The 26,149-nt window shown below is 41.3% G+C and overlaps 1 protein-coding gene across 1 annotated transcript in view; it reads right to left on the reverse strand.

Annotated features, from left to right (window-relative positions):
- The window catches only part of LOC126106318 (serine/threonine-protein kinase PAK mbt), a 120,421-nt gene that overhangs the window by 74,923 nt on the left and 19,349 nt on the right, over positions 1-26,149 (reverse strand). The window contains exon 2 of the mRNA XM_049912553.1: positions 7,615-7,872. Within this exon, the coding sequence (XP_049768510.1) occupies positions 7,615-7,872 (258 nt within the window). The remainder of the gene's footprint in view (positions 1-7,614; positions 7,873-26,149) is intronic.

Consider the following 26,149-nt stretch of genomic DNA (forward strand, 5'->3'; position numbering starts at 1 on the left):
TGTCCCGACTGACCCATTCTGTGGTTACTGCTTTCCTACTGACAACACAGCACTCCCCACTCACTTCTATACTGGTGGGTCTGCTTCTTGTGACATTTAGCAGTCAATTTCACATTACAGAAGGATCTCCAGATACTTTTGATCAGATAATGTATTAAGACGGAAGTAGTCACTGAAAACAGTAGCTGACGGGATGACTCGCATGTAATCGCAGGGTCAGACCCACTCGTGGTTATGTGAGGCAGATCATCGATGTGCTTGCAGACATTATTACAAGAAGGGGTTCCATTTATTTTATCAAAACACCAATTTCTCTAGGTGTTCCTGCTCAAAAATTTTTCAGCACATTCATGCCTTCAGAGGTTTGTCATTATTTTATTCAATAACTGAAAAATATGACAGCATTTTAGTCAATGTTTTAAATTATGTTATTAGACATCTTAACTACGAGTTTTAAGGTAAAATTTCACTATACTAGCTCTAATATGTTTGGAGATGGACTGTTTTTCCCATAAAATGTATACTTTCTTGTAAACAGGCAGTCCTACAGCTATGAAATTTTTATTGCCATTTTATTAGAGTATGGCAACCACAAAAATAACAACACAACCTGTGAAAAAATTTCTAGTCATCTGATCACCTGTCAAACAAACTTTTTTCCTCCAGTAAATTGTGTGGAAAAATCAGGCAGTTTCATTCTGCAATAAGCTCTGATTGGCAGCTTTGGGACCTATTCTGACTGTGCAGTTGTTTTCTCCACATCTCATTTGTGATGGATCCACTGTGTGTGCTTTCTTGTGGGGAAACTGTTGTTGTTTCAGACCATTCGTTATAACCTCGCTACATTTTTTGCTGTTTTGTGTAACTAAATTCTGTGAAAATGTGGTAATTACCTGTGTGGAAAAATCAGGCAGTTTCATTCTGCAATAAGCTCTGATTGGCAGCTTTGGGACCTATTCTGACTGTGCAGTTGTTTTCTCCACATCTCATTTGTGATGGATCCACTGTGCATGCTTTCTTGTGGGGAAACTGTTGTCGTTTCAGACCATTCGTTATAACCTCGCTACATTTTTTGCTGTTTTGTGTAACTAAATTCTGTGAAAATGTGGTAATTACCTGTGTCCTTCAACCATATGGCTAATTATCAGTACATGCAAATGCAGTAACACGTACTGATTACTGCATGTAAACCTAATGTGTCTAAAACACGTTAGTATTGAGGTGAGACGTTTTAAGGAAGCCAGCAATGGCAATTAAGCTCCGCGAAGAGGCAGACCGTGCAAAACCCTTCATCATCTGGGTCATAAGATTTTAAATGAGGGTCATAAAAACTTAAAATGCCAAGTTATAATGATTAAACAATGGAAAATCCAGGATGGAATGTAACAATTTTGTGAAAAGGAAAGTTGCTACCCGCATATAGTAGAGATGCTGAGTCACAGATAGGCACAACAGAAAGACTGTCACAAACATAGCTTTCGGCCAGCAAGGCCTTTGCCAAAATAGACAGCACACACACATACACCCTCACGCAAATGCAACTCTCACACACGACTGCAGTCTCAAGCAACTGTGGCCACACTGAGTGTGAAATGCAGAAGGCAGGGATGAGGATTAGTAATATCTATTAAGCAGTTAGATAATTGATGGGTACTGCCAAACTGCACACTGAGTGTGGCCTCAGTTGCCTGAGACTGCGCGCGTGTGTGTGTGTGTGTGTGTGTGTGTGTGTGTGTGTGTGTGTGTGTGCGCGCGCGCGCGTGCACGTGCACGCGTGCGCCATCTATTCTGGTAAAGGCCTTACCGGCTGAAAGGTATATTTGTGACAGTCTTTATGTTGTGCCTATCTGTGACTCAGCATCTCCTCTATATGGTGAGTAGCAACTTTCCATTTCACAAAGTTGTGATGATTTATTTCCTGTTTTGAATATAGAAGACAAAAATCTCAATATTTCTGTTCTGCAAGGTTTCAGCAAACACGTGTGGACGCTTTCTAAATGATCTGAGGAAACAGAGATACAAAATTTAGTCTAAAGCTTGATATGGCGGTTAAAGAAGTCTCGGGAGCGTGATATCTTCTCACACGAAAGCCGCTTTGAACTACCCGTTAGACAGGGAATCAGTGTCCAACGAACAAAAACTGAAAAATTTCTACCTGCTTGTATCACTCTGGCAGTTCAGACCAATGGTGAGTCTGTGATGATCTGGACTTCCATCAGATCTGACAGTATGGAGCACCTTTCTTTTGTTCAGGAGACTACACACACTATAAAATACTGCTGACAATGTTGGAAGTCATGCCACCACTGGCTAAAAAATTGCTTAGTGAAAACTTTATCGACCAACAAGAAAATGTCTCACATCACTCCTCTGGTTACACTAAGGACTGGTTTTCTAAGCAGGGTGTTAAGCTCCTTCAATGGCCAGCAATGGGCTCTGCCCAGTCCCTACTGAATACATTTGGAACATGATGGCTCCACATCAAGCCACACAAAAACCTAAGGAGTTTATATGTTGGTGCAAATTTAGGAGAACACAACTCCACACTAAAGCGCACTGTCAGCCCCAAGTGCGCCAAACTGCGCGGAGCCACATGTGCAGGCAGTATGTAGGCCGAGGCTCAGTCTGTCTTGGTTTTGCTTGGTCCTCCTCGGAAGTGCCTGGTACAGTGCAACATTTCTTTCATTTCTTTTAGTACTGCAGTGTTGCATTTTTTGGCTGGCATGATGCTCTTCAGTTCAGCAGAATCGTGATGTCAGTGCCGATTACCCTTAGCTATTTGTTCATGGTATGTAGGAAGCTCAAAGGTCCCGTGGCTGTTTGCACTCTACTGATCTAGTGCCACAAGCCATTAAAAATGAATGGGAATGCAGAAGACAGGGATGAGAATTACTGACATCTATTAAGCAATTAGATAATTAATGGGCACTGCCAATTTGTTATGGAACGACATTACAATACCAAAAAGAAGATGTAGTTGACAATAAAAGAGCAAATAATTACAACGCTGAACAGATGAGATTCATAATTCTGTATATCAAGAAGCATTTTGTGCAAACTTTACAGGCATGGAGACTGTCAGTTCCAACAGTTTTTGATGGAAATGAACAAAGAGTATGGAGATTTTATATACTACTGCGAAGTATGTTGTTAACCAACATACTAGGGGCATGCCTGGAAGGATCCTTTTTTTTAAATTAAAACTCATTAATGTTGAATTTATGAAGGAAAAAATAGTGCAGGAACCAAAATTTCAGCATCTGGAATGGATCACTGACTTCGCATTTTAAGTGGACTTTACTGCACACTGCCACAGTAGATGCAGCAAGGCCAGAAACACCTTATTTCCAATTCAAGGGGATGCATTTAAAAAGAAAAACACATTCTATGAAGGAACAACTTCTGACACATCTCAGTTCCCTAAGTTCAGTGGTGCTAGAGAAGACACCAATTTTGAAGAGTTCATTGTGGATACTTTTCTAAACATTTTGAGGAAACTGCCAGTCTTACATCTGTTTTCAATACCATTGCCATTTGTTGAAAATGTCCCTGTGCATGTGCAGATGTAGGTGATTCATCTGCAGTATAATTCACATTTTAAAGACAAATCCTATTACGTTAAAGCTGTCCAGGACAACGACATTGTTTTCCTCGGGTAATTTCCATGTCTCCATAATGAGGTTGCAAAAGTGCTACAATATTTCAATCAACTTGTGTAAAAGATGTTTTCTGATTATGAAGCTAAACAAGTCATGATTACAAGGCAACCCGAGTGCGAAAATCTGTGAAATTGTCTGTGTCTGTCCGTATGCTGATAGTTTGTACCAGATAAAAATTATATTACGTCTTCAGCATGCCTTAAATAATTAAATAATACTGAAAATTCGTTTTTGATAATATAATGTAAATGGACATATAAAGAAATCTACTCACCAAAAGGCAGCACGGAAAAGCACACACACACACACACACACACACACACACACACACACACACACACACACTCACACACACAAGGGTTTAACTTGGTTCCTTCTTCTGGCAGAAGAGTTGAAAGGGAAGGGAGAAGCGTGAAGGAAAAGGACCGGGGAGGTTTAGGGAAAGGGGTACAGTTTCAAAAAGTCACCCAGAACCCCTGATTAGGAAAGACTAACCAGACGGGATAAGAAGGAAAGACTGGCCTTTGGGAGTAGCTCCAAGGGAAAAGCAGGTTTCAAGAAACAGAATGTGAGACCTTAATTTTGGTAGTGCAAAAGCATGTTTTTGAAAAGAAAGGCTGTAATATGTGATGGGATTCATCATGGCAAGAGAGAACGATTTGGAGAGTTAGAAATGGTGGTAATGGTAAAAATGAGAGGCACAGGATGGAAAAAGATAGAAAAATGGAAGAAAAGCTAGGAAAAAAATTTGGAAAAAAACCACAAAAATTCGCACAAAACCATGAGAATAGACAATTGTTAACAAGAAAAAAAACTGATAAGTCAAGTCGTGAAAGGAGATGAAATTTTTGTGGATTTTTTTTAAAACTGGTCAGACAGAAAGAGAAAATCGCAAGAGATAAGTAAACTATTTTGCTTCAGTCTTCCCTTCTCATCCCATGTCTTAGGTCTCCCCATGACCCAGGGTTCTGGGCAATTTTTCGAAACTGTACCCCTTTCCCTAAACCTCTCCAGTCCTTTTCCTTCACCCCTCTTCTTTCTCCTTCAACTCTTCCACCAGAAGAAGGAGACACTGACTCCGAAAGCTTGTGAAAGTTAAATCCTTTTGTGTGTGTTTCCCTGCTGCCACTTGGTGAGTAGATTTTTTTTTAATGTACATTTCCATTTTACTGAAAACATGTTTTGTTTCTGACCTACCTCATTGAGGAATATGAAACCAAGTCGTATGCACTGCAATTACACTGTGATCTACTAATGGCAGTTTCCCCCCCTTCCCCTAACTCTCAGTGTTTTGTGTGGCAGTGGAGGAAGTGTGCAGGCAGGCTGAGAGTTACGGCATGTGAGCACACTGCTCACAAGCCGAATTCTTGGCTGGCCCTGTCAAAGAGGATCAAGGAGTGGTACAAGGCTAAGGAGGCCCTATTAACTATTGAAGCTATTGTATGTAGATTACATAACTGTCTTCTTTTGCTTCATTAAAACTATTTTTTCAAAAGTTTATGGTTTTTCTAAGTCTCACAACTTTTTCTAAGCAATGTACAAAACTTTTTCTGATCACAATCCCGTTTAGAAAATTAGGCTTAAACAATTGTGTGACTACTTCGGTTTTTCATTTTTGCCTTATTTATTTATTTATTTGCCAGGTTCTGTGGAACCCTGTGAGTCAAGGCTAACCCATAATGGAATGAATCAGTAAATAATGAACAGAATGCTGATTAGAAAATTTATAAACAAAGACTTAATAAAACAAGACAAAAGAGAGTACATCAATAAATAACAAATTACAGAGAAAAATTCTCCGTTATTCTGAGGAACTCTGTACAGCCCAGAAGGAGTATGTCACAAAGGAATGTTTCAAGTTGCATTTGAATATCACTCAATTTTTTTTTATTTTTTCTCTCGCTGTGTTGGAAGCTGACTGAAAACAAAACCTGCTCTATAGAGCACACCTTCCTCTACAATTCTTAAAGTAGTGTTCTCCAAGTGCCTGTCATTTTTCCATTTAGTGATCACTGAAAAAATGTTTCTTATTGAATGGGTCAACACTGTCAACAACTAATCTCATGATGGAGTATAAGTACAGAAATGTCCAAGTTTGAAACCCGAGACACCTGAACAATGGCCTACATGTAGTTGGAAAATAAAAAAGAAGCCTCAAACACAAAATTCACAAAGGCAGCACAAAAATTCCAATACAGAATGACCCCGGCATTTACAAAATTTCGTGTGGCACATGCCACAAATTCTACATAGGGCAAACTGGTAGAAACTACAAAATTAGATATAAAGAGCACACCAGAGTCAGTGAAAACAACCCATCCACATTGTTTTTTCAACATTTACAAACAGAAAAACACGACATAAAATCTGTAAATGAAGCACCATGAAATCCTCCATATTACGCAGAAGGGAACATTCGTGAACATTCTTGAGGAAACAGGTATATACTCACATGCATACAGTAACCTGACAAATGTACTGAACGAAAAAACTGACCTAAAGCACAAAAAGTACATAGAAAACTTTGTTCACAGTATAAGTCAAGAAAAAGGGTAAAGTAATAAATCAGAGACGCTAAATAATACATATCTGTAGTAATAGCGATAACAACATGACGAGTGTAAAACAGAGACATAACACCAAGATAAATCAATAGCAAAATTATTACAAAAAAATTAAAAATGTAGAATAAAAATCTCAAATAAAACTGAAACAAACTCTATGCAAAAACATAATTAGAACCAAACCTATAAAAATAATAAAAAAAAAACTGAATTTCAAACATCACTTACTTATAATGGTAACTACTTAAGTAAACATGTAATATCACTGAACCACAGTCATCCAAGCTGTCAGAAAAGTAGCATATTTGGAAACCAAGTAAAATCTGATATACATCTCCTATGTACACCTAAGGGAAAGTAATAATTCTAAAAAAAGACAGCGCAGGACAGCAACAATGTTACATGTAGGGTAAAAACACCTGATGATGTATTATAGCTTTTCAAGACCACTACATTAAGACCATTGCTTACTTATGTATTTACAGAGCACCTAATGATGACAATATGCCGAAATAGGCTCATCGTGTACGATATAAAATATAAACAATTTACATAATAATGCAGCTGGCTATTATTCATAATTATTACGTCATTTAATGAAACCTCTACAATATAATAATGATCAGTAATTAAGGAGAAAAACAAAAATCACAACACACGCAACAAAATGTTTAGGTCTAACTTTTATCTAGGAATCAAGATATAAATAATGATGCATTGATGATGGCTCAGACTTTCTGAAACATGTTTGGACAAAAAGACCAAGAATAGGTATGTTGTTATATAATTCGATAGGCCTAGCTGGGCAATGAATCCACCTTTTTCAGTGCGAATGCACAAATATGTCCAACCTCCTACAGGCATCTCGGAAGAGCCAATATGGAGGAAATGGAAAAGGGCTGCGGATAGGTGGCGGTCGATGGGAATATAGATCGGTCGTGAGGCGAGCCGAGATAGTCCGTGCAGTTGCGATAAAACTGTGTCCCAGAGAGCACAGTGGTTATGGCACCTGCCTAGTAAACAGAATATCCCGGGTTCGAATCGCAGTCCGGTGCACATTTTCACTTGTAGCTGCTGACGCCATGTGATGTCCCAATGCAGCTGACAGCAGTGATCCCTTCCCTTTCCTTTCCTTTCTTCTCCTCCCCACCTTCAATTTACATATATGTGTTTTATACGAGCAGATGGAACCAAATCTTACAACAGACTTATCAGTACCTGACTGACACACTTCCAGCTGTCAGCGAGCTGCAAACAGCAACTATTCTAAACAATAACTTGTGGTCATAATAAGGTTATTCCATGGTGTAAATGTGGCATCATTTTTTGTGCTGCTATGAGACTGGCCAAATCAAAGAGTCTACACAAGCAGGTAGCTAAGTATGTCTTACGTAGGGCTGGTGCTTCACAGACCCGCCAGGGCCAGGAGGTCCAGCCGTCGGCCCGCCCCCACTGTAAAGCTGCTGCTGGTGGGGCAGTGGAGGCATCACCTCCCCCTCTGGCACTGGTGGCGGCACACCAGCAGCAGCCTGGCGGTACTCCCCGCGCCTCGACAGCCGCGGCGGGCTCGACGATCGCAACGAGTTCGATCGGGCGACATTCGAAGTTTTCGGAATGCCACTCAGCCGAGGATCACCACGAACGATTGTCTGAAGAATGAAAGTGAACATAATTAGTTGACTTTAATATTTAAATACCAATACAAATAAGACCATTAAAGTAAGAAGTGAGGCAAGTCACTATAAGCATGCAACTAGCAACAATTGGTGAAAGTCAGAGGGCAAATCGAAGGAGTTGAGTAACAGGTAATTGTCAGAGAGATAAATTTTAAAGCAATTAGCAAAGAAACAAGTTACATGGCAAATTATTAAATGGATGAGCACTTATTTTATTCGTAGCAACAACCAATAATGTTGGAGACATATGGCGAAAAATTTGAAAATATACTTTTCTAAAATAGTTTTTACTGAAAAAAAAAGTTATTTGTGCAATAGGACAAAGAATTTTTTACTGTTTAAATCACTGGGAGTAACACACAAAATAATGAATTTTAACAAATTCTGACAACATGGAATGTTACATGCCCACTGAAATTCGTTCGGCTTTCAACTAAAATGGCTTAGTGTTAAAAAACAGCAGCTTTATGTAAGCATCCTTAAAATACTTCTTTTATGCAGGTGGTACACTATGCTAAATATCAACCACACACACAATATTAAAATGACAGACAGAAATTCATGTAACAATTTGTTTTCCCAGCAATGGTTGCAACGTATTAGGTCTGACATTTTTTTCCAGACACACCAATACCTATCCCTCCTGAGAAGCAGGAAAATTAAACCCAATGGAAGAGCCTAGGTGTCCTCAATAAGCAACATTCCAATTTCAATAATGTTGAGCCAATTTTAAAACACTTAGTATCAATGAATAATCATCAGTCTTCATGCAGACAGTATTCATTTTCTTCACAGGCTCACAATGCTGGCACAATCTGTGAGCTGTTCTGTCTGGGAATGCACGACAGGTAGAGGGAGAGGTGCGAGTTGGACGTTAGATAATTTTTGGAAAAACAAATTTTAAGACAACTGGCAAAAAGCAAGTTATATAGCAAAAGATCAGAGGGATGAGCAGTTAGTTTATTGGTAGCAATAAGCAATAGCTCAATTTAAGCAACCAATGAGGGAATGGTAGGCAGATGTGTTTTGTAGCGATGATATGATAGCAATGTCTCATGTCCCAGTAACACCATTAACAAACCTTACATTTAGAAAGGGACATTTTGGAACCTTCATCAGTTGCCATGGAGCTTTTAAAGCATGGCTACTTTTGTAGTGATAACATAAGCTAACCTCTCATGTACTAATATAGCCCCTTTGCCAGGCTGTGAGAAGCAGTTGGTTGTGATCGACTCACTGGCACAAACAACCAAATGTCATATGCAACACCCCTAGTAACAATCCATAGATACTATGTACCTTCACATTGATCTTGATGTCTGACCTATACTAGAAACCCTGTTTTTACCTAAACTTCTGTTACAGAATGAAGTTCCTCGGAGCTTTCCTCCACTGATCTGACACAAAGCTTATGATACCACTCCTGTTCCTGACTTCATAGCTGTGTGCACTCACCACATGCTATCAGCGAAAGTTTGATTAACACTGGGTAGTACAAACAAAAAATCAACTTAACCACAAATTTGAAAGAGACAAAAGGTAAGCACTGATCAAATAGGTGAAGCTCTGAGCATTTGGCAGCCACATAAACAAGACAGAAATAACTGCTAAGCTTTGGCACAATACTCTTCCTCAGAGAGAGAGAGAGAGAGAGAGAGAGAGAGAGAGAGAGAGAGAGAGAGCGCTTCGGAGGTCCAGTAGCCCAGTAATTCTCAAAGCTTTGGGCATAACTGTAAAACCTGCTACAATTTATACAATCAATAAAAGTGGACTTACAGTACATGCAGCTATTCCGTTGGATGCTGCAGTTGTTCACAGTTTGCGTCATGAATGATGAATAGTGAACACGATGAATCATAAATCAGTTGTCGGCAGGTAATCAACACGCTCGCTCATAATTTTTCAAAGTTGTACAAATAAATGTACCTGGTATGAAATTTCCTGGCAGATTAAAACTGTGTGCCGGACCGAGACTTGAGCTCGGGACCTCCTGAGTTTGAGTCTCAGTCCGGCACACAGTTTTAATCTGTCAGGAAGTTTCATATCAGCACACACTCTGCTGCAGAGTGAAAATCTCATTCTGGAAACATCCCCCAGGCTGTGGCTAAGCCATGTATCTGCAATATCCTTTCTTCCAGGGGTGCTAGTTCTGCAAGGTTTGTAGAAGAGCTTCTGTGAAGTTTAGAAGGTAGGAGACAAGGTACTGGCAGAATTGAAGCTGTGAGGACGGGTCGTGAGTTGTGCTTGGCTAGCTCAGTTGCCCACGAAAAGCAAAGGTCCCGATTTCAAGTCTCAGTCCAGCACACAGTTTTAATCTGCCAGGAAGTTTCATATCAGTGTAAATTCTGCTGCAGAGTGAAAATCTCATTCTGGAAATGTACCTGGTAGTTTGTTCTATTACGTAAACTGTCACTATTTTCAGCAAACTCGTAAATAAGACATACAAGTAGGTTATATGATGAATGTGTATCTTGAGCTACCTTATATGTAGATATATTACGACAATCTTATTTTTGTGCTCAGATTCATTGCTTTCGCCAACTTACAAGCAAACTGTCACATTCCAAACTGACCTTGGCCAAGCGCTACATTATTGGTCAATCTGTCAGCATGTATAGTTGGTTTTTTTTTTCCTCCTCCCCTGCCACATTAGTTGGCTTTGCAAACTCAACCAAATTAATTCACACATTCCAACCTAACCTGTACCTCGGGCTACTCTGCAGGACAGCCCCTCAGCACATCTACTTTTCTCCTCATTCTCCATATCGAAAACCAATGTAATCACATCACATCTTCTCCCAAAAGAAATCATGCCATTCAGCAATTCTCACCGGCTGCCGTACACTATCACCTGAACACTTACAAGCAACAAAAACAGCAGCATGCAGCATAAGAGCCTCATACATCACCTGTGGACTTTAGCTACACAACCTCATGTTCCAAAGTAATCACTACATAAATCAAGAAGTACAGATAACTGTGAATAACAACAAAACTTCACATTTTCATACTAAAAATTCCATGCCTGTTCTTTTGCCTATTGTTGGGTATCAAACTAGCTTCAGATTGGCTACAGGAAAGTGAAATATCACCAACATAAAGCAGTAGAGGGTAAGCTTTCTTATCGGAAATGGTCCTGTCTTTTGTTTCAGGCCCCCACACGAAGCATGGTTCACTGAACTGTTTAGGTACATGAAGTGTTTCAGATTGGCTTCGACTGTGTGATGGTTTGTTATACTTTACCACAAGCACAAAACAATAAAATAAGTTGCCACCTAAACACTCCTTCTTATACGATGAATGTTGCTTACTGAATACCTGGTTCCCATTAAGTATTATTAACCAGGGTCCAGTTAGTCAGTGCCCTGAATCCGTATGCCTTCTTTCTCCAACCTGGCTCAGGCTTACCTTGTTTATTCTTCTTTATTTGTCCAAGAATCATTTTAGTACACAGTTGGTACATGTGATATAGGAAAGTGGTAAACCTAGTTAATTTACCACACAGTAGTCATTTTGACTACATTGTTGACATAATCAAAATGCATAATAATGTAGTTTGGGGTAGTACATTGCTTCTACATGTGACAATAGCAGTTATTAAGTGCGATGAACATGATAAGCACAACATAAACTATATTATAAATTGACAATTAGTAAAATTTGACAAATGAGGTTTAAAAATTATGATGTTCCATAAATTCAGACAAAGAATAGAAGCAATAGTCGCAAGAACTGTTTTAACTTTGTTTTAAATGCATTTAATGTTTGTATGCATTTTAGGTAACAAGGCAAATGGTTGTATAAAGTAGCTCCAGTATGATACACTCCTCTTTTGCATAAGTTTGTATTTACTGTGTTCATACGTAGGTACATATTCTGCTAGTTTTGTACATGTGTATATCATAGTTGTGTCTGAAGAGATTTTCCTTTTTTTTTAAATGCTCCCTTTTGTGAAAATTAGTATTTCATATATATATAAGCAAGGCAGAGGCAATATTTTGAGAGTTTTAAATGGGAGTCTACAGGATTCCTTGCCTTTAGTTTTTTTTTTAAAAAAGTCACCCTGATAACCTTTTTCTGTATTTTAAATATTTTTGGAGAATTTGTGGAATTCCCCCAAAAAATTTAATCCATACATACATAGCGACTGTATACTACAATGGTACATTGTCAGTACTGATGAGCAGTTTGTATTCTGAGTGGGGATCCTAGTGAATTCAGTCTCTTTTTTTTAAATTGTTTAGGTGCACCTCCCACTTCTTTGTTTCATTATCTTTGTGTTTTATTTCTGTGATCTGCTGATGATTACTGAGGTATGAATGGAGCCACCTTTCAGACTGGCCTCTAATTCCATAATTACTTAATTTACGCAAAAGAATGCCATGATCAATAACATCAAAGGCTTTACTTGCATTCAGAAATATCCCAGATACATGTTACTTATCATCCACTGCTTTTAATATTTTATTTAAGAAGGCAAAATATGCTGTCTGAGTTGATTTTCCAGCTCTGAACCCATGATGGGAGTCACTTATCGGCCTCTCTTTATTTGAGAAGACTTAATCTTTTAAGAAACATTTTTTCCATAATTTTGCTGAATCCTGACAATACTGAGACTGGCCTATAATTAGTAATATAACTTCTTGCACCCTTCTTATGCAAAGGTGTTACTTTTGCAGTTTCTGGATTATTTGGAAACACACCACTCTCAAAGGACGAATTTACTATGTCTGTTAGTGGTTCCACAGTAAATGTTGTTTTAGCTTTGATAATAGCATCTGGTATCTCATCAACACCCACTGAAATTTGTTAGGTAATTCTTTTAGGATTCTTACAGTTCCTCAGGTGTTGCTGGATACATGAATAATGTGTTTGAATGAATTTTTTGGTCTGAGTGACTGGCTGGCTGTTTGTCATGGCATGCTATATGAGAGAAATAATTGCTGAAGGCACTAGCCACATGTTTGGGGTCAGTTAGTTTATTTTTATTCATAGTCAGCTCTACATTACTGTGATTAACTGCCCTGGTGCCCATTTTTTTCCTTATAATTTGCCAGGTTGCTTTAGTTTTATTCTTGAAATTACACAATATTTTGTCATTTTCTAGTTTTTTTGCTTTTGAAATAACTCTTGTTAGTATTCTTATGTATCTTTTGAAATATGTAATAAAGTCAGGATTATTATTATTATTATTATGCTTGGATTAATCTTACAATCTCCTTTTATTTTGACATGATATCCTTATCCATTTTGTAATCCACTTGTTTGCTTTCCGAGTAGCGTTAAATGTAGTTATTTTCTTGGGAAAAGTTACTTCAAAAAAAAGTTTGAATGTAGCCATATCATATTTCTTATTGGTATTATTACAAGTCATATACATCTTTATAACTTACACTCTTTAGGAGAGAACAAAAATATTCCACTTTCTTTTTTTTTACTGAAATTCCTTATTGTGTGTTGTATTATATTGGGAATTCGAGTGCCCTGAAATATTCATTGCAAGAACTTAAGCATTGTGATTACTAAAACCTGTGTTTACAACTTGTTTGTTATAGGTATATTTGCACGTAATTATAAAGATCTGATCAATGATAAATGCAGAGGTTGGTGTTTCTCAAGTTGGTTCAGTTACAGTTCCACTGATGTTGAATGATTGTAGTAGATTTATAATGTCATCTCTGAATTTATTGAATTTCTAGAAATCACTATTAAAGCTTTTTTTCCCCCCTTCGAGAGTGGATTTCTTCTGAGAGTTCCTCCGTAGGGTTGTAAAACATTTTTCTGCCTCCATCTGGTGACCTGTGTACACAAACAATAACTGTATTTTGCCTTGGTAATTCAGCTATAGAGTGTTCTATATCTTTTTCGCAGGACAGTTTATAGTGTTAAATAGTTACACTATTGAATTCAATATTTTCTCTAACATATACACAGGTACCCCTATGAATTGATAATTTCCTACAAAACATGCCTGCAAGTTCGAACTGAGGAATGTATGTTTGCTCTGACATATCTTGTTTGAGCCAGTGTTCTGTAAAGTGTAGTACAGAAATATCACTTAGGTCATTTAACATTATTTCTATTTCATTTAGTTTATTCGAGAGTGATTGAACATTTTGATGGAGTAATTTAAAATTAGGTATAGGGAGTAAATCACTTCTCACTGGACCACTTATCTCACAATTTGAGCTATTGTACTTAGTGGGGAAAAAATCCTAATGTTTTGCAGGGCTGGCATTCATGGTGTTTGACACATGGCTTGCTGGTTCGCTATATGTGGGTTCCTGCCTTTCTCCTGTTGAAATGTTACCGATTTCCACTTCTTTTGTCCTTTATCACCCATCTGTCCATTAATGACTACCTTGCTACTGCATTTGATGGCTTGAAATTTAACCTAGTAAGTGTGTTGTTGTGACTTCCTTTGAGCTTATTTTTTGTCATATATTGGTCCATAACTGTCTGTTTTTTCATGGGTGGCACTTTCACTTCAAAACTGGCACTTTTTATCTGATTGTCCATTTGCATATGATTTTTCCCTATATTGGTACTTGGTTTTTCAGTTTTCACCATGTGTATGAAAGAAGCAAGCCTATTACAAATGTGAATCTTTCCTTGTTTGTTTAGATGCAAACCATGAGTTGTATATTCATTTCTTTTCAAGCATTCGATCTCGATATTCACAGATAATCTCTTCCTACATACACCTGTGGCAGTGTTGATTTTTTTCTAACATAGTGCGATTTACAGATGTGATTTTTTCATTTAGATCCTGTGCGTCATGTCTAAGCGGTATTGGATGAATTTTTAAATTTGTTTTGTGCATCAGTTTACATATATATTCCAAGGAATCTATCATGTTCTTCCAAAATTCTTCCACAGATTTTTCAGTACCATTTGTGCCACCAATAACAATTCACGCATCGTTAACAGAGAAGTTATCAGTTAATTTGTCTGAATTTTTTTACCTAATTTGAACTGTAGTATACTCCCACAGTTTCTGCCATGAGTGTCACTTAAAATAAGCACTTTTTCTCCTTTTCTAGCAGTTGTTTGAGGCCTAACAGATTGTGAGTTTTCACATGAATACAGGCTGCAGATAAAGCTGCTGAAAATTAACTTCTTGTTCTCATTCACTCCACCACACATATAAGAAGTGAGAATCAACTCATCTTCAAAATTACAACTCAATATGTGATAAATGAGGGCAGCTACTAATTCATATACTGCCTCGCTGTACTAAGTACATAACAGGTCTGATACTCAAGTTGATAATTAACAATTACAATACATTTATCATATTTGACACTTCGCATTCTTAGATTTCATGGGGCTCTTTCTTCTGCACCACCCGCTCCATGGAACTCCAGTCTCCACCTCAGCAGATAGGATCTTCTGACTGCTACCCACTTTTGTACTGTCACTGGATCGTTAGCACTGGTATCAGCACCTACGATTTAAAACAGCTCCCAACAGTGGGGTGACTACTCCCAGTCACAAACAAATTTTCTTTGACATACGTATTTAGGGAAGTGATAGCTCTCATTCAAGGAATGGGCTGTACCACTACATACGTACAAGTACTGTAATCACTGATTCACCTGAGTCACAGGGTGTTATACAATGGCACATCACCCAACCACCACAAAGTGTATCAGTTGGCATTCATCTAGGGCATCTAACCATATAGCACTCTGTAGGTCTATAGCAATTATTCCTTTCAGTGTTGATATTCCACTGACAATGCACTCTGACTACAGAAAATGCAAACAGTTCACCCCCTCTCCTGCATGGCCAAAGCAAAGCAAATCAAATCAGAGGCTTTCTAGGGCCTGATTCATATGCTTCCTTAAGCTCATGGATCAGCTCATCACATGACAACAGGAGCACTCCTAGCACAAAAACTATAGTGCTTGTGACATTAATGTTCATGAAGTAACATACTGATATGAATGGCACTCCTTTACCATCAAAACATGTTTGCAAATTATGCCTCGAAACTCGTATTTTTGAGAGTACATTCATGTTACCCCCTTCTTCAGATGTTTACATTTATTAAGTGTTGTAAACAGTTTTTTTTTCCTTTTGACAATTTACAACAACTGTCTTAAAAACTTCCATTGCAAAATTCTGCAATGCTGTTAGAAAAGAAACAATGTTCACAACAAGTAAATAAATGTAAACATTTGAATATAGGGTGCCAAGCATCCTGAAATGTAATCATGGAAAAATAAATGCTTATACAAGCTACTGCTTGCAACTAATTCATCATAAATCACCTTCAATTTCAACAGTTTCCGCATTCTTATATGTTCGCAATGGACTACAATTATTTACTGCTGTCAACAGGAGAAAGAACAGAAAAACAAAATATGGCACTGTAACTAGCAGTCCCATTCAACAAGCAATTTGGAGAAAGTTTGCAATTTTCAGCCATGGGCAGGTCATTGAAGCTTTTTAAAATTTAGTGTGTTAATATCCACAAACAATATTAGTAAGCATGTTTTAAATGTATGTGCAAAAATACTCTCAATGACTAGCCACACGGACATGGGCTGTTCCTGCAATACTAAACAAATTGAGCCATCAATTCTTTGTTCATTTCAAAACGTTTTAACGTCTTTGTCGGGAGTATCCAAAACTATGTAACAGGTGGAGTACAATGCAAGTGTCTCGCTCTCCCACGAATTTCTTCCGCATGTCTGACCGAAACTGATCGTGGGTCAAATTTTGCCCACAAGCTGCCTGTTGCCCACTCATGTCCTAAGCAGTCTGATCGACCAATTTCTTTATCCGTGACAGCAGTGAGTAAAATGCATACTGATAACGTGCCAATCCCATTCCACTGGTGCTCTGATGTGAAATACATCTTGGACATCACATGTCTGATATCAAATCCTGAAAGTTAAAAGCGAACACCCTCCCTGAGGCACTAGATCTGAGATGTAAATACCACCCCAGGTAACATTTTTCTCTTTGTCTCTATGTAACATTTAACTTCGGTCTCTACGTAACATTTAACTTCGGTAGACAATTTTGGTGGTGATTGTTTCTTCTTATCCTTTAATCATCATTCAAACTTATCGCAACCACAACAACAATCACTGCCACTACCACCAGCACTGAATGAAGGACTCTAGATTTTTCCATACATTTCCAGCTTAACCTAACCTAAGCTAAGCTATACAAATATATATCACATCTGCATATTTTATGGTATCATTAGGTCATAATACCTGTTTCTTACCTCTTGGGATTGAACAAATACAGTACCAGATCAAAAGTATCCAGACACCTACCAGTGTACATTAATATGGAGTGTGTCCACCATTTCACCTTTATGACAGCTTGAAACCTTCTGGAGCTACTCTGAATGAGATATCCAAATGGAGGAGGAGGAGAAGGAGGAGGAGATAAGTGTTTAACGTCCCATTGACAATGAGGTCATTATAGAGGAAGCACAAACTTGGATTAGAGAAGGATGGCGAAGGAAAGCGGTTGTGCCCTTTCGAAGGAACCATCCCAGCATTTGATTCAGGGAAATCATGGGAAAACCAACTCAGGATGGCTGGATGTGGGTTTGAACCATAGTTCTCCCAAATCCAAGTCCAGCGTCCTAACCACTGCACTTGTAGACGAATGACAGCCCATTCTTCCTAAAGAGCTGAAACTGGAGAAGGTAGTGATGCCGGACACTGCAAGGGTGATGTTCTAAATCATTCAGGTTGGGACTCAGGGCACACCAACCCACTTCAGGAATGTTACTGTCCACGAACTATTGTCTCATAGATGCCACTTTATGATAAGGTGCATTGTCACGGTGATACAATCGTCGTCTCCAAACTATTCCTCTACTGTATACAGTACACAATGTCAAAAAAAGTGTTCATATCCTTTAGCATTTCCTCAAGTGCTATAAGGAGACCATAGCCTAACCACAAACAACCACCTCACACTGTAACATCATCTCCCCCCTAGTTCACTACTGACACTACACATGGAGGTAGATAATATTCTCCAGGCATTCACCAAACCCAAACCCTTCCATCAGATTCCCACTGGCTATAATATGAGTCATTACTACAAATTTCTCTTTTCCAGTCATCCACTGTGCACCGGCACTGCTCGTTACGCTACTTCAAGCACTGCATGGCACTGACTATAGAGAGATGTTGTTTATGAGGAATTGCTCAGTTGTTGTACCTCATTCCTTTGAACTTCCTAAGCACAGTCACTGTGCTAGCTGGACTGTTGGTAGCACTTTGGAATTCACGAGTGATTCATTCTATTGATTTCATGTGATCTTGTAACTGCCCTCTCCAATTCTTGACGGTCCCTGTCCGTCGTCATACGAGGTCTGGCTGGTCTTGGTTTAGCTGTGACTGTTCCTTCAGGGTTACACTTCACAATGACAACTACATCTATGCTAGCAAACTGTCAGCTTGACTTTAGAAAGGTTGAAATATCCCTGGTAGATTTGCTACTCAAGTGGATCCAGTGACTAATCCCCATTTGTGGTCACCGAGTTCTCCTGACTGACCCACTCTGCTGTTACCGATTCTCTACGGACAACACGATACTCCTCACTTCCTTCTAATATTGGCAGGTCTATTCTCATGACATCTAGCAGTTAATACCGTAATACTAGGCTAGTGCGTAAGTTCGCAGCATTTTCCCGTAAGTTTAATAAACACAACAGATACACATAACACAGACTTAAGTGCCAGTAATGTATTTCCCTTCACTATTCACAACAGTTTGGCAATGCTGGGATAACTTTTACACTTTGTGGCTAGAAATCGTGGTTTTAGGCGAAGAATTCGTTAAGCCATATTAGAAGTGCATTTTCATCTGGAAAGGAAGTTCCTTGAAGATTGTTTAACAGACAGGATGAAGAGGTGAAAATCTACAAGGGTGCAAGATCAGGTGAATAAGGTGGGTGTGTAATGACTTCCAAAGCCAACTATAGTGTTTTTTGTCCGTCTAGCAGAAGCAAGTAGGCCTTAACATGCAGTAGCATCACTTCCGATTTCTGAACCTCTGCCACTGCTTGCAAATGTCAGACAATGGTGGAATGATCACAGTTCATTACATCTGACTGTTATCAAGTACACTGATGTGAATCATTGTGGATTTGTGCATTTAAACAATCTTCATCAAACTCCAAAGGTCTTCCTGAATGTAGAGTATCTAACATTAAAACAATCCTCCTTAAAACAAGAAAACCATTTTCTTGCCATGCTCTGTCCAATGACATTATCCTCATAAACAGTGCAAATATTTCTGGTTACCTCTGCTGCTGTCACTCCTTTTCTGAACTCGAACGCGAGAATACATCACAAATACATTTGGCATTCCATTTTCTAGCATTCACACCTTGACTCCCTATCTCAAAATGGCAAAAATTACAATATCTAAACTCAAACCGCAAAAGTGAGCTACAAATAAAAAATGGCAATTGATAAATCAACTCAAAGCAATTGGAATACCAATATGCAAAACAAAAATACTACGATCTTCTGCACTGACGTAATACGGAAGGGTGTCTGGACACTTTTAACCAGATAGTATACTTCCTTGGTCCATCCACCTTCCATTTGCCTTGTTACATGTCCAGCCTATCTAAATTTCATTTTCACTGCGGTCAACATGCATCTTTCACTCCAGTCTGTCCCATGATCTATTTTGCAGTATCTTCTATTAATTTCCTAAACATATATATCACTGCTCATTGAGCAGCATTTAATTTTCGAATTATTTTTGCACAGAAAGTCCTGATGTCACTGTCAAAAGCAAAACCTGTTAATATACACTGAATGCACACTTTCCTTTCCCATCACATCAGAAGCTTATTTCTGCAAATCCTATTCACTGTATCAAAAATAAACTACACTATTTTTCACTCTTTTTGTTATATCTTATTTCCCATCCCATCAGCATCTTAGACTGCTCTAAATACAAACACCCTTCAACTGGTTCAATGGAAGTTGACCCTCTACATAAACAAATGCCATATTGCACATAAATATGTAGAAAGACCCATTACTGTAAGGTTGCAAGATCACGGAACAATCACTGCATGGAGTTTCATCCATTAAATAATTAGAAATATAGGTACAGAGTGATTTACAGTGGGATGACAACATAACACTAATCGGATGCCAGATTGACACTCATGGAAAATTCCTCAGAATGTATCATTCACCCACAATGGAGGAAGCTTACAAAATCCTTGTCCAATGAGTACTTCATATTGCTCATCAGTTTGGGATCTGTACCAGATAGGACTGATGAGAAAATACAGAATACACAGAGAATAGCAGCACGTTTCATTATAGTTTCATTCAGGTAGTGTGAAAGTGTCACAGATGCACTGAGTCAACTCAAGTGACAGACCATACAGGAGAGGTGTTTGCATTACAGTGTGGTTTACCAATAACAGTTTGAGAGTGCACATTCCAAGAACAGTCACCCAAAATAATGACACATATTTGTCGGACCACGAGGACTATGGAGTACCAGTGTATTGACCACATGTGTCACACACACTTACAACAGTCAAACATATCTGCTACTACAGAACTTTGCCCTGGCATCACTCATCATACGGAATTTAACAACACGGATATTCTGGAATGCACTTTCAGTTATTGGGATTGTGTTATTACAGAGACAGAGGATATTAAATTAGCAAATGACCTTATAATAGGGATGGAGGTTTTTGCTTAAATTCTGCGTGGACTCCTGCTCTCTCCCTTGTCAAACAACAGAAGAACAGTTTTTTTTTTTTTTTTTTTTTTTGTGGCGCAAAACTTCTATGGTCATTAGCGCCCAGCCCGTGACTTAAGACAGTAAAAAACCGAAATTGAAAACCAGCAGCAATGGGAACAAACTCATAAAATTGGAGAAACTAAAAGTAGAAAGAATGCTTAAAAATCCACTACAGACAGGGGGTGGTTGTCCCCAAAAAAAAAACTTCAAATGACTGACGTCATTTCACTGTCACTAATAAACTGGAGAACGCGGTCGGCTGAGCGCGTGTCATCTGCTAAAATCGACGATAGATCAGGCGATAGCTGTAGACGGGAGCGTAACGGATTAAAATAGGAGCATTCAATTAAAAGGTGTCTGACCGTCCACGGCTGAGAGCAGTGGGGACAGAGTGGAGGAGGATCACCGCTTAAAAGATGTCTATGGCTAAAAAGACAGTGCCCTATCCGGAGTCTAGCTAAAATTACCTCCTCCCGACGACGCGTTCGGGAGGAAGAGGTCCAAGCGCAAGGAAGGGCTTTCACTTCCCGCAATTTATTACGGGGAAGTGTTGACCAATGCGCATGCCATAAATGAGCAACTTGGCGACATAAACCGCTCCGTAGATCGGTGAAGGGAAGCGACTGAATAGCTGGCCGAGGAAGAGAGACCGCAGCCTTGGCCGCCATATTGGCCGCCTCATTTCCACAGATACCAGCGTGTCCCGGGAGCCAGAGGAACGCCACCGAGACGCCCCCCAGGTGGAGCAAGCGCAGACAGTCCTGAATCCGGTGGACTAGAGGGTGCACAGGGTAAAGAGCTTGGAGACTGAGGAGAGAGCTGAGAGAATCGGAGCAGATAACGTACTGTATCCGCTGATGGCGGCGGATGTAGTGGACAGCCTGGAGAACAGCGTACAGCTCCGCAGTATAAACCGAACACTGGTCGGGGAGTCGAAAGCGATTTGGGGTGTCGCCAACAATATAGGCACTCCCTACACCTAATGATGTTTTCGAGCCGTCGGTGTAAATAAATGTGGCGTCCGTCATTTGTGCACATAGAGCAGCAAATGCCCGACGATAAACAAGTGTAGGGGTACCATCCTTGGGAAATTGACAAAGGTCACGGAGCAGGCAGATCCGGGGACGGAGCCAAGGCGGTGCTGTACCCCAAGTTGTCAAGAAGGTTTTCGGAAAGCGGCAGGAAAGAGAATGGAGCAATCGACGGAAGCGGACTCCCGGGGGTAGTAGGGAGGAGGAGCGGCCTGCATACCCTACATCAAAGGAGGCGTCGAAAAAAAGGTCATGGGCTGGATTAGCAGGCATGGAAGACAGATGGCTAGCATAATGACTCAGGAGGACTGCTCGCCGATTGGACAGCGGAGGTTCAGCAGTCTCAGCATAAAGGCTTTCCACAGGGCTAGTGTAAAAGGCTCCAGACACTAAACGTAATCCACGGTGGTGGATAGAGTCGAGACGCCGAAGAATAGACGGCCGAGCAGAGGAGTAGACTATGCTTCCGTAATCCAATTTTGAGCGCACTAAGGCGCGATAGAGGCGGAGAAGGACCACTCGGTCCGCTCCCCAGGAGGTACCATTCAGGACACGGAGGGTGTTAAGCGATCGCAGACAGCGAGCCGAAAGATAGGAAACGTGGGAGGACCAGCACAGTTTTCTGTCAAACATAAGACCCAAGAATTTAGCGACGTCTGAAAACGGAAGGTTGACAGGACCTAGATGTAACGAGGGCGGAAGAAACTCCTTACGTCGCCAAAAATTGACACAAACGGTCTTACTGGGTGAGAAACAGAAGCCGGTTTCGATGCTCCACGAGTGGAGGCGATCGAGACATCCTTGAAGACGTCGTTCAAGAAGGCTGGTCCGTTGAGAGCTGTAGTAGATCGCAAAATCGTCCACAAAGAGGGAGCCCGAGACATCAGGCAGGAGACAATCCATAATTGGATTTATGGCGATGGCAAACAGTACAACACTCAGCACGGATCCCTGGGGTACCCCGTTTTCTTGGGAGAAAGTACGGGAGAGAGTAGTGTTCACCTGCACCCTAAAAGTGCGCTCTGCCATAAATTCGCGAAGAAAAAGGGGCAGCCGGCCTCGAAAGCCCCAAGAGAACAGTGTGCGGAGGATGCCTGTCCTCCAACAGGTATCATATGCTCTCTCCAGATCGAAAAATATTGCTACCGTTTGGCGTTTCCGGAGAAAATTGTTCATGATATAAGTGGAGAGAGCAACAAGATGGTCAACTGCAGAACGATGCTTCCGAAATCCGCATTGGGCTGGTGTTAAAAGACTGCGGGATTCCAGCCACCAAGCTAAACGGTAGTTCACCATATGCTCCAAAACCTTACAGACACTACTCGTGAGAGAAATGGGGCGATAGCTAGAGGGGAGATGTTTGTCCTTTCCAGGTTTCGGAACAGGAACGACAACAGCTTCCCGCCACCGTTTGGGAAAGGTACTGTCGGTCCAAATTCGATTATAAATGCGAAGGAGGTAACGCAGACTAGGGGTTGATAAATGCAGCAACATTTGGACATGGATACCATCCGGTCCTGGGGCGGAGGAGCGAGAAGATGAGAGGGCATGTTGGAGTTCCCGCATGGAGAAAACAGTATTGTAGCTTTCGTGATTTTGAGAGGAGAAAGCAAGAGGTCGCACTTCCGCTGCACGTTTCTTCGGGAGAAACGCTGGCGGGTAATTTGAAGAGCTCGAAATCTCAGCAAAGTGCTGACCCAACGAGTTAGAAATTGCGACGGGGTCCACTAAGGTATCATGCGCGACAGTGAGCCCAGAGACCGGGGAGAAACTAGGCGCGCCTGAGAACCGTCGAAGCCGACTCCAAACTTCCGAGGAGGGAGTGAAGGTGTTAAATGAGCTAATAAAGAATTTCCAGCTTGCCTTCTTGCTATCGCGGATGACTCGACGGCATCGCGCACGGAGCTGCTTATAGCGGATACAGTTGGCCAAAGTAGGATGGTGACGGAAAATGCGAAGAGCACGTCGCCGCTCACGTATTGCATCACGGCATGCCTCGTTCCACCAAGGAACTAGGGGGCGCCGGGGCAATTCGGAGGTGCGTGGTATTGAACGTTCCGCAGCTGTAAGGATAACGTCGGTAATATGTGTGACCTCATCGTCGACGCTGGGAAAGCGACGGTCATCGAATGTCGCGAGAGACGAAAAAAGTGTCCAATCGGCTTGGGCAAACTTCCAGCGTCGCGGGCGCATATATGGCAGTTGAGGCTGCAGTCTGAGGACACATGGAAAGTGGTCACTCGAGTGTGTATCATCAAGGGCGAACCATTCGAAACGCCGAGCTAGCGGAACAGTACCGACCGCAAGGTCCAAATGAGATAAGGTTGTCGTGGAGGCAGACAAAAATGTGGGGACCCCAGTGTTGAGGCAAACTAGATCCGCTTGGTGGAAGACGTCTAGCAATATGGAGCCACGTGGACAAGGATGTGGAGATCCCCAAAGCGGGTGGTGGGCACTGAAGTCCCCAACCAGCAAATAGGGGGGTGGAAGCTGACCAAGAAGATGAAGGAGATCAGCTCGTGCCATTGGTGTGGACGATGGAATGTATACAGTACAAAGAGAGAACGTGTATCCGGAAAGGGAAAGACGGACGGCGACAGCTTGGAAGGAAGTGTTTAAGGGGATTAGGTGATAATGGAGAGTATCATGGAGAAGAATCATGAGTCCTCCATGGGCTGGAGAGCCTTCAACAGAGGGGAGATCATATCGGACGGACTGAAAATGAGGGAGAACAAAGCGGTCATGGGGACGCAGCTTTGTTTCCTGAAGACAGAAGATGACCAGCGAGTAGGATCTTAAGAGGATCGACAATTCATCCCTATTGGCTCGAATGCCGCGGATATTCCAGTGGATAATGGACATGGGGTGAACAGAAAATGGAGGACTGTGACCAAAGTGGCTGTCAAGTCAAAGACTGCTCGGAGCTAGCGACCGACAGCATGGAATGGCAGTCAGCCGAAGGCAGAAGATCCTGATCCATAGGTTGGTCAGGAGCAGCTCCTGCCACCAGCGATCGGCCGGTTGACCGGCCACCAGCAGTGCGCCTCGGCGACACAGAAGACGGCCGAGGGCGATTTCCGCCAGGTGGTGCTGTAGATGGGACACGCCTTGGTGGAGAAGGAGAGGAACTGGGTTTCTTTGTAGCCTTCTTGGAAGAATGATGTTGAGATGAAGGAGGAATCGATGGTTGGGAAGTTGCGGTGCGTAAAAACTCTTCACGAGTATGCTCTTTTTTCGAAGACTTGGCGTCCGACTTTTGGGCTCGAGATTTAGCAGAACCCGACGAAGGGTGAGCCATAGAGTGGGCAGGCGAAAGTGGTGAGGTTGAACGAGCGATCTTTGCGCTGGCCAATCTGACGACCGTGGCACTAAAGGTGAGGTCGCAAGTCTGCGTGGCCGCCTCCTTTGTTGGCCGAGGAGAAGCAAGGACAGTGCTGTATTTTCCTGTCTGAGGCACGGTGGGCTTGCGACTGGCGAATAATTTTCGAGCAGCAAAGGTCGACACCTTTTCCTTCACTCGTATTTCCTGGATGAGCTTTTCGTCCTTAAAAACGGGGCAATCTCGAGAGGAAACAGGGTGGTCACCCATACAGTTGATGCAGCGAGGGGATGGAGGTGGACAAGCACCCTCATGGGCCTCCTTGCCACACGTAACACATTTGGCCGGATTGGAACAGGACTGGCTGGTGTGATTGAACCGCTGACATCGATAGCGACGCGTAGGGTGTGGGACGTAAGGGCGAACGGAAATTATCTCATAGCCTGCTTTGATTTTCGATGGGAGTTGAACTTTATCAAATGTCAAGAAGACAGTGCGGGTTGGAATGATGTTCGTGTCAACCCGTTTCATAACTCTATGAACTGCCGTGACGCCCTGGTCAGACAGATAGTGCTGAATTTCTTCGTCAGACAATCCATCGAGGGAGCGTGTATAAACGACTCCACGCGAGGAATTTAAGGTACGGTGCGGTTCCACCCGGACAGGGAAGGTGTGGAGCAGAGAAGAACGCAGCAATTTTTGTGCCTGGAGGGCACTGTGTGTTTCTAACAACAGGGTGCCATTCCGTAATCTGGAACAAGACTTTACAGGACCTGCAATTGCGTCGACACCTTTCTGAATGATGAAAGGGTTGACCGTGGAGAAGTCGTGACCTTCATCAGACCGAGAAACAACAAGGAACTGTGGCAACGATGGAAGAATCGTCTGTGGCTGAGACTCAGTATACTTACGTTTGTGAGCAGACATAGTGGAAGGTGAGGAAACCATTGCGGAAGAATCCCCCATGATTACCGGCGTCTCCGATGGCGCGCTCCTCCCTTGTGGGGGCCCTCTCTGAGGGCACTCCCGCCTTAGGTGATTGTTCACACCTCAGGTCACACCTCCCGACAAACGGACGGAGGGACCAATCGGCACTTTCGGAAGGTATCAGCTCGGGTAATCACCCCTCCCA

This window comes from Schistocerca cancellata, chromosome 10 (assembly GCF_023864275.1).
Source record: "Schistocerca cancellata isolate TAMUIC-IGC-003103 chromosome 10, iqSchCanc2.1, whole genome shotgun sequence".
Classification (NCBI taxonomy): Eukaryota; Metazoa; Arthropoda; class Insecta; order Orthoptera; family Acrididae; genus Schistocerca; species Schistocerca cancellata.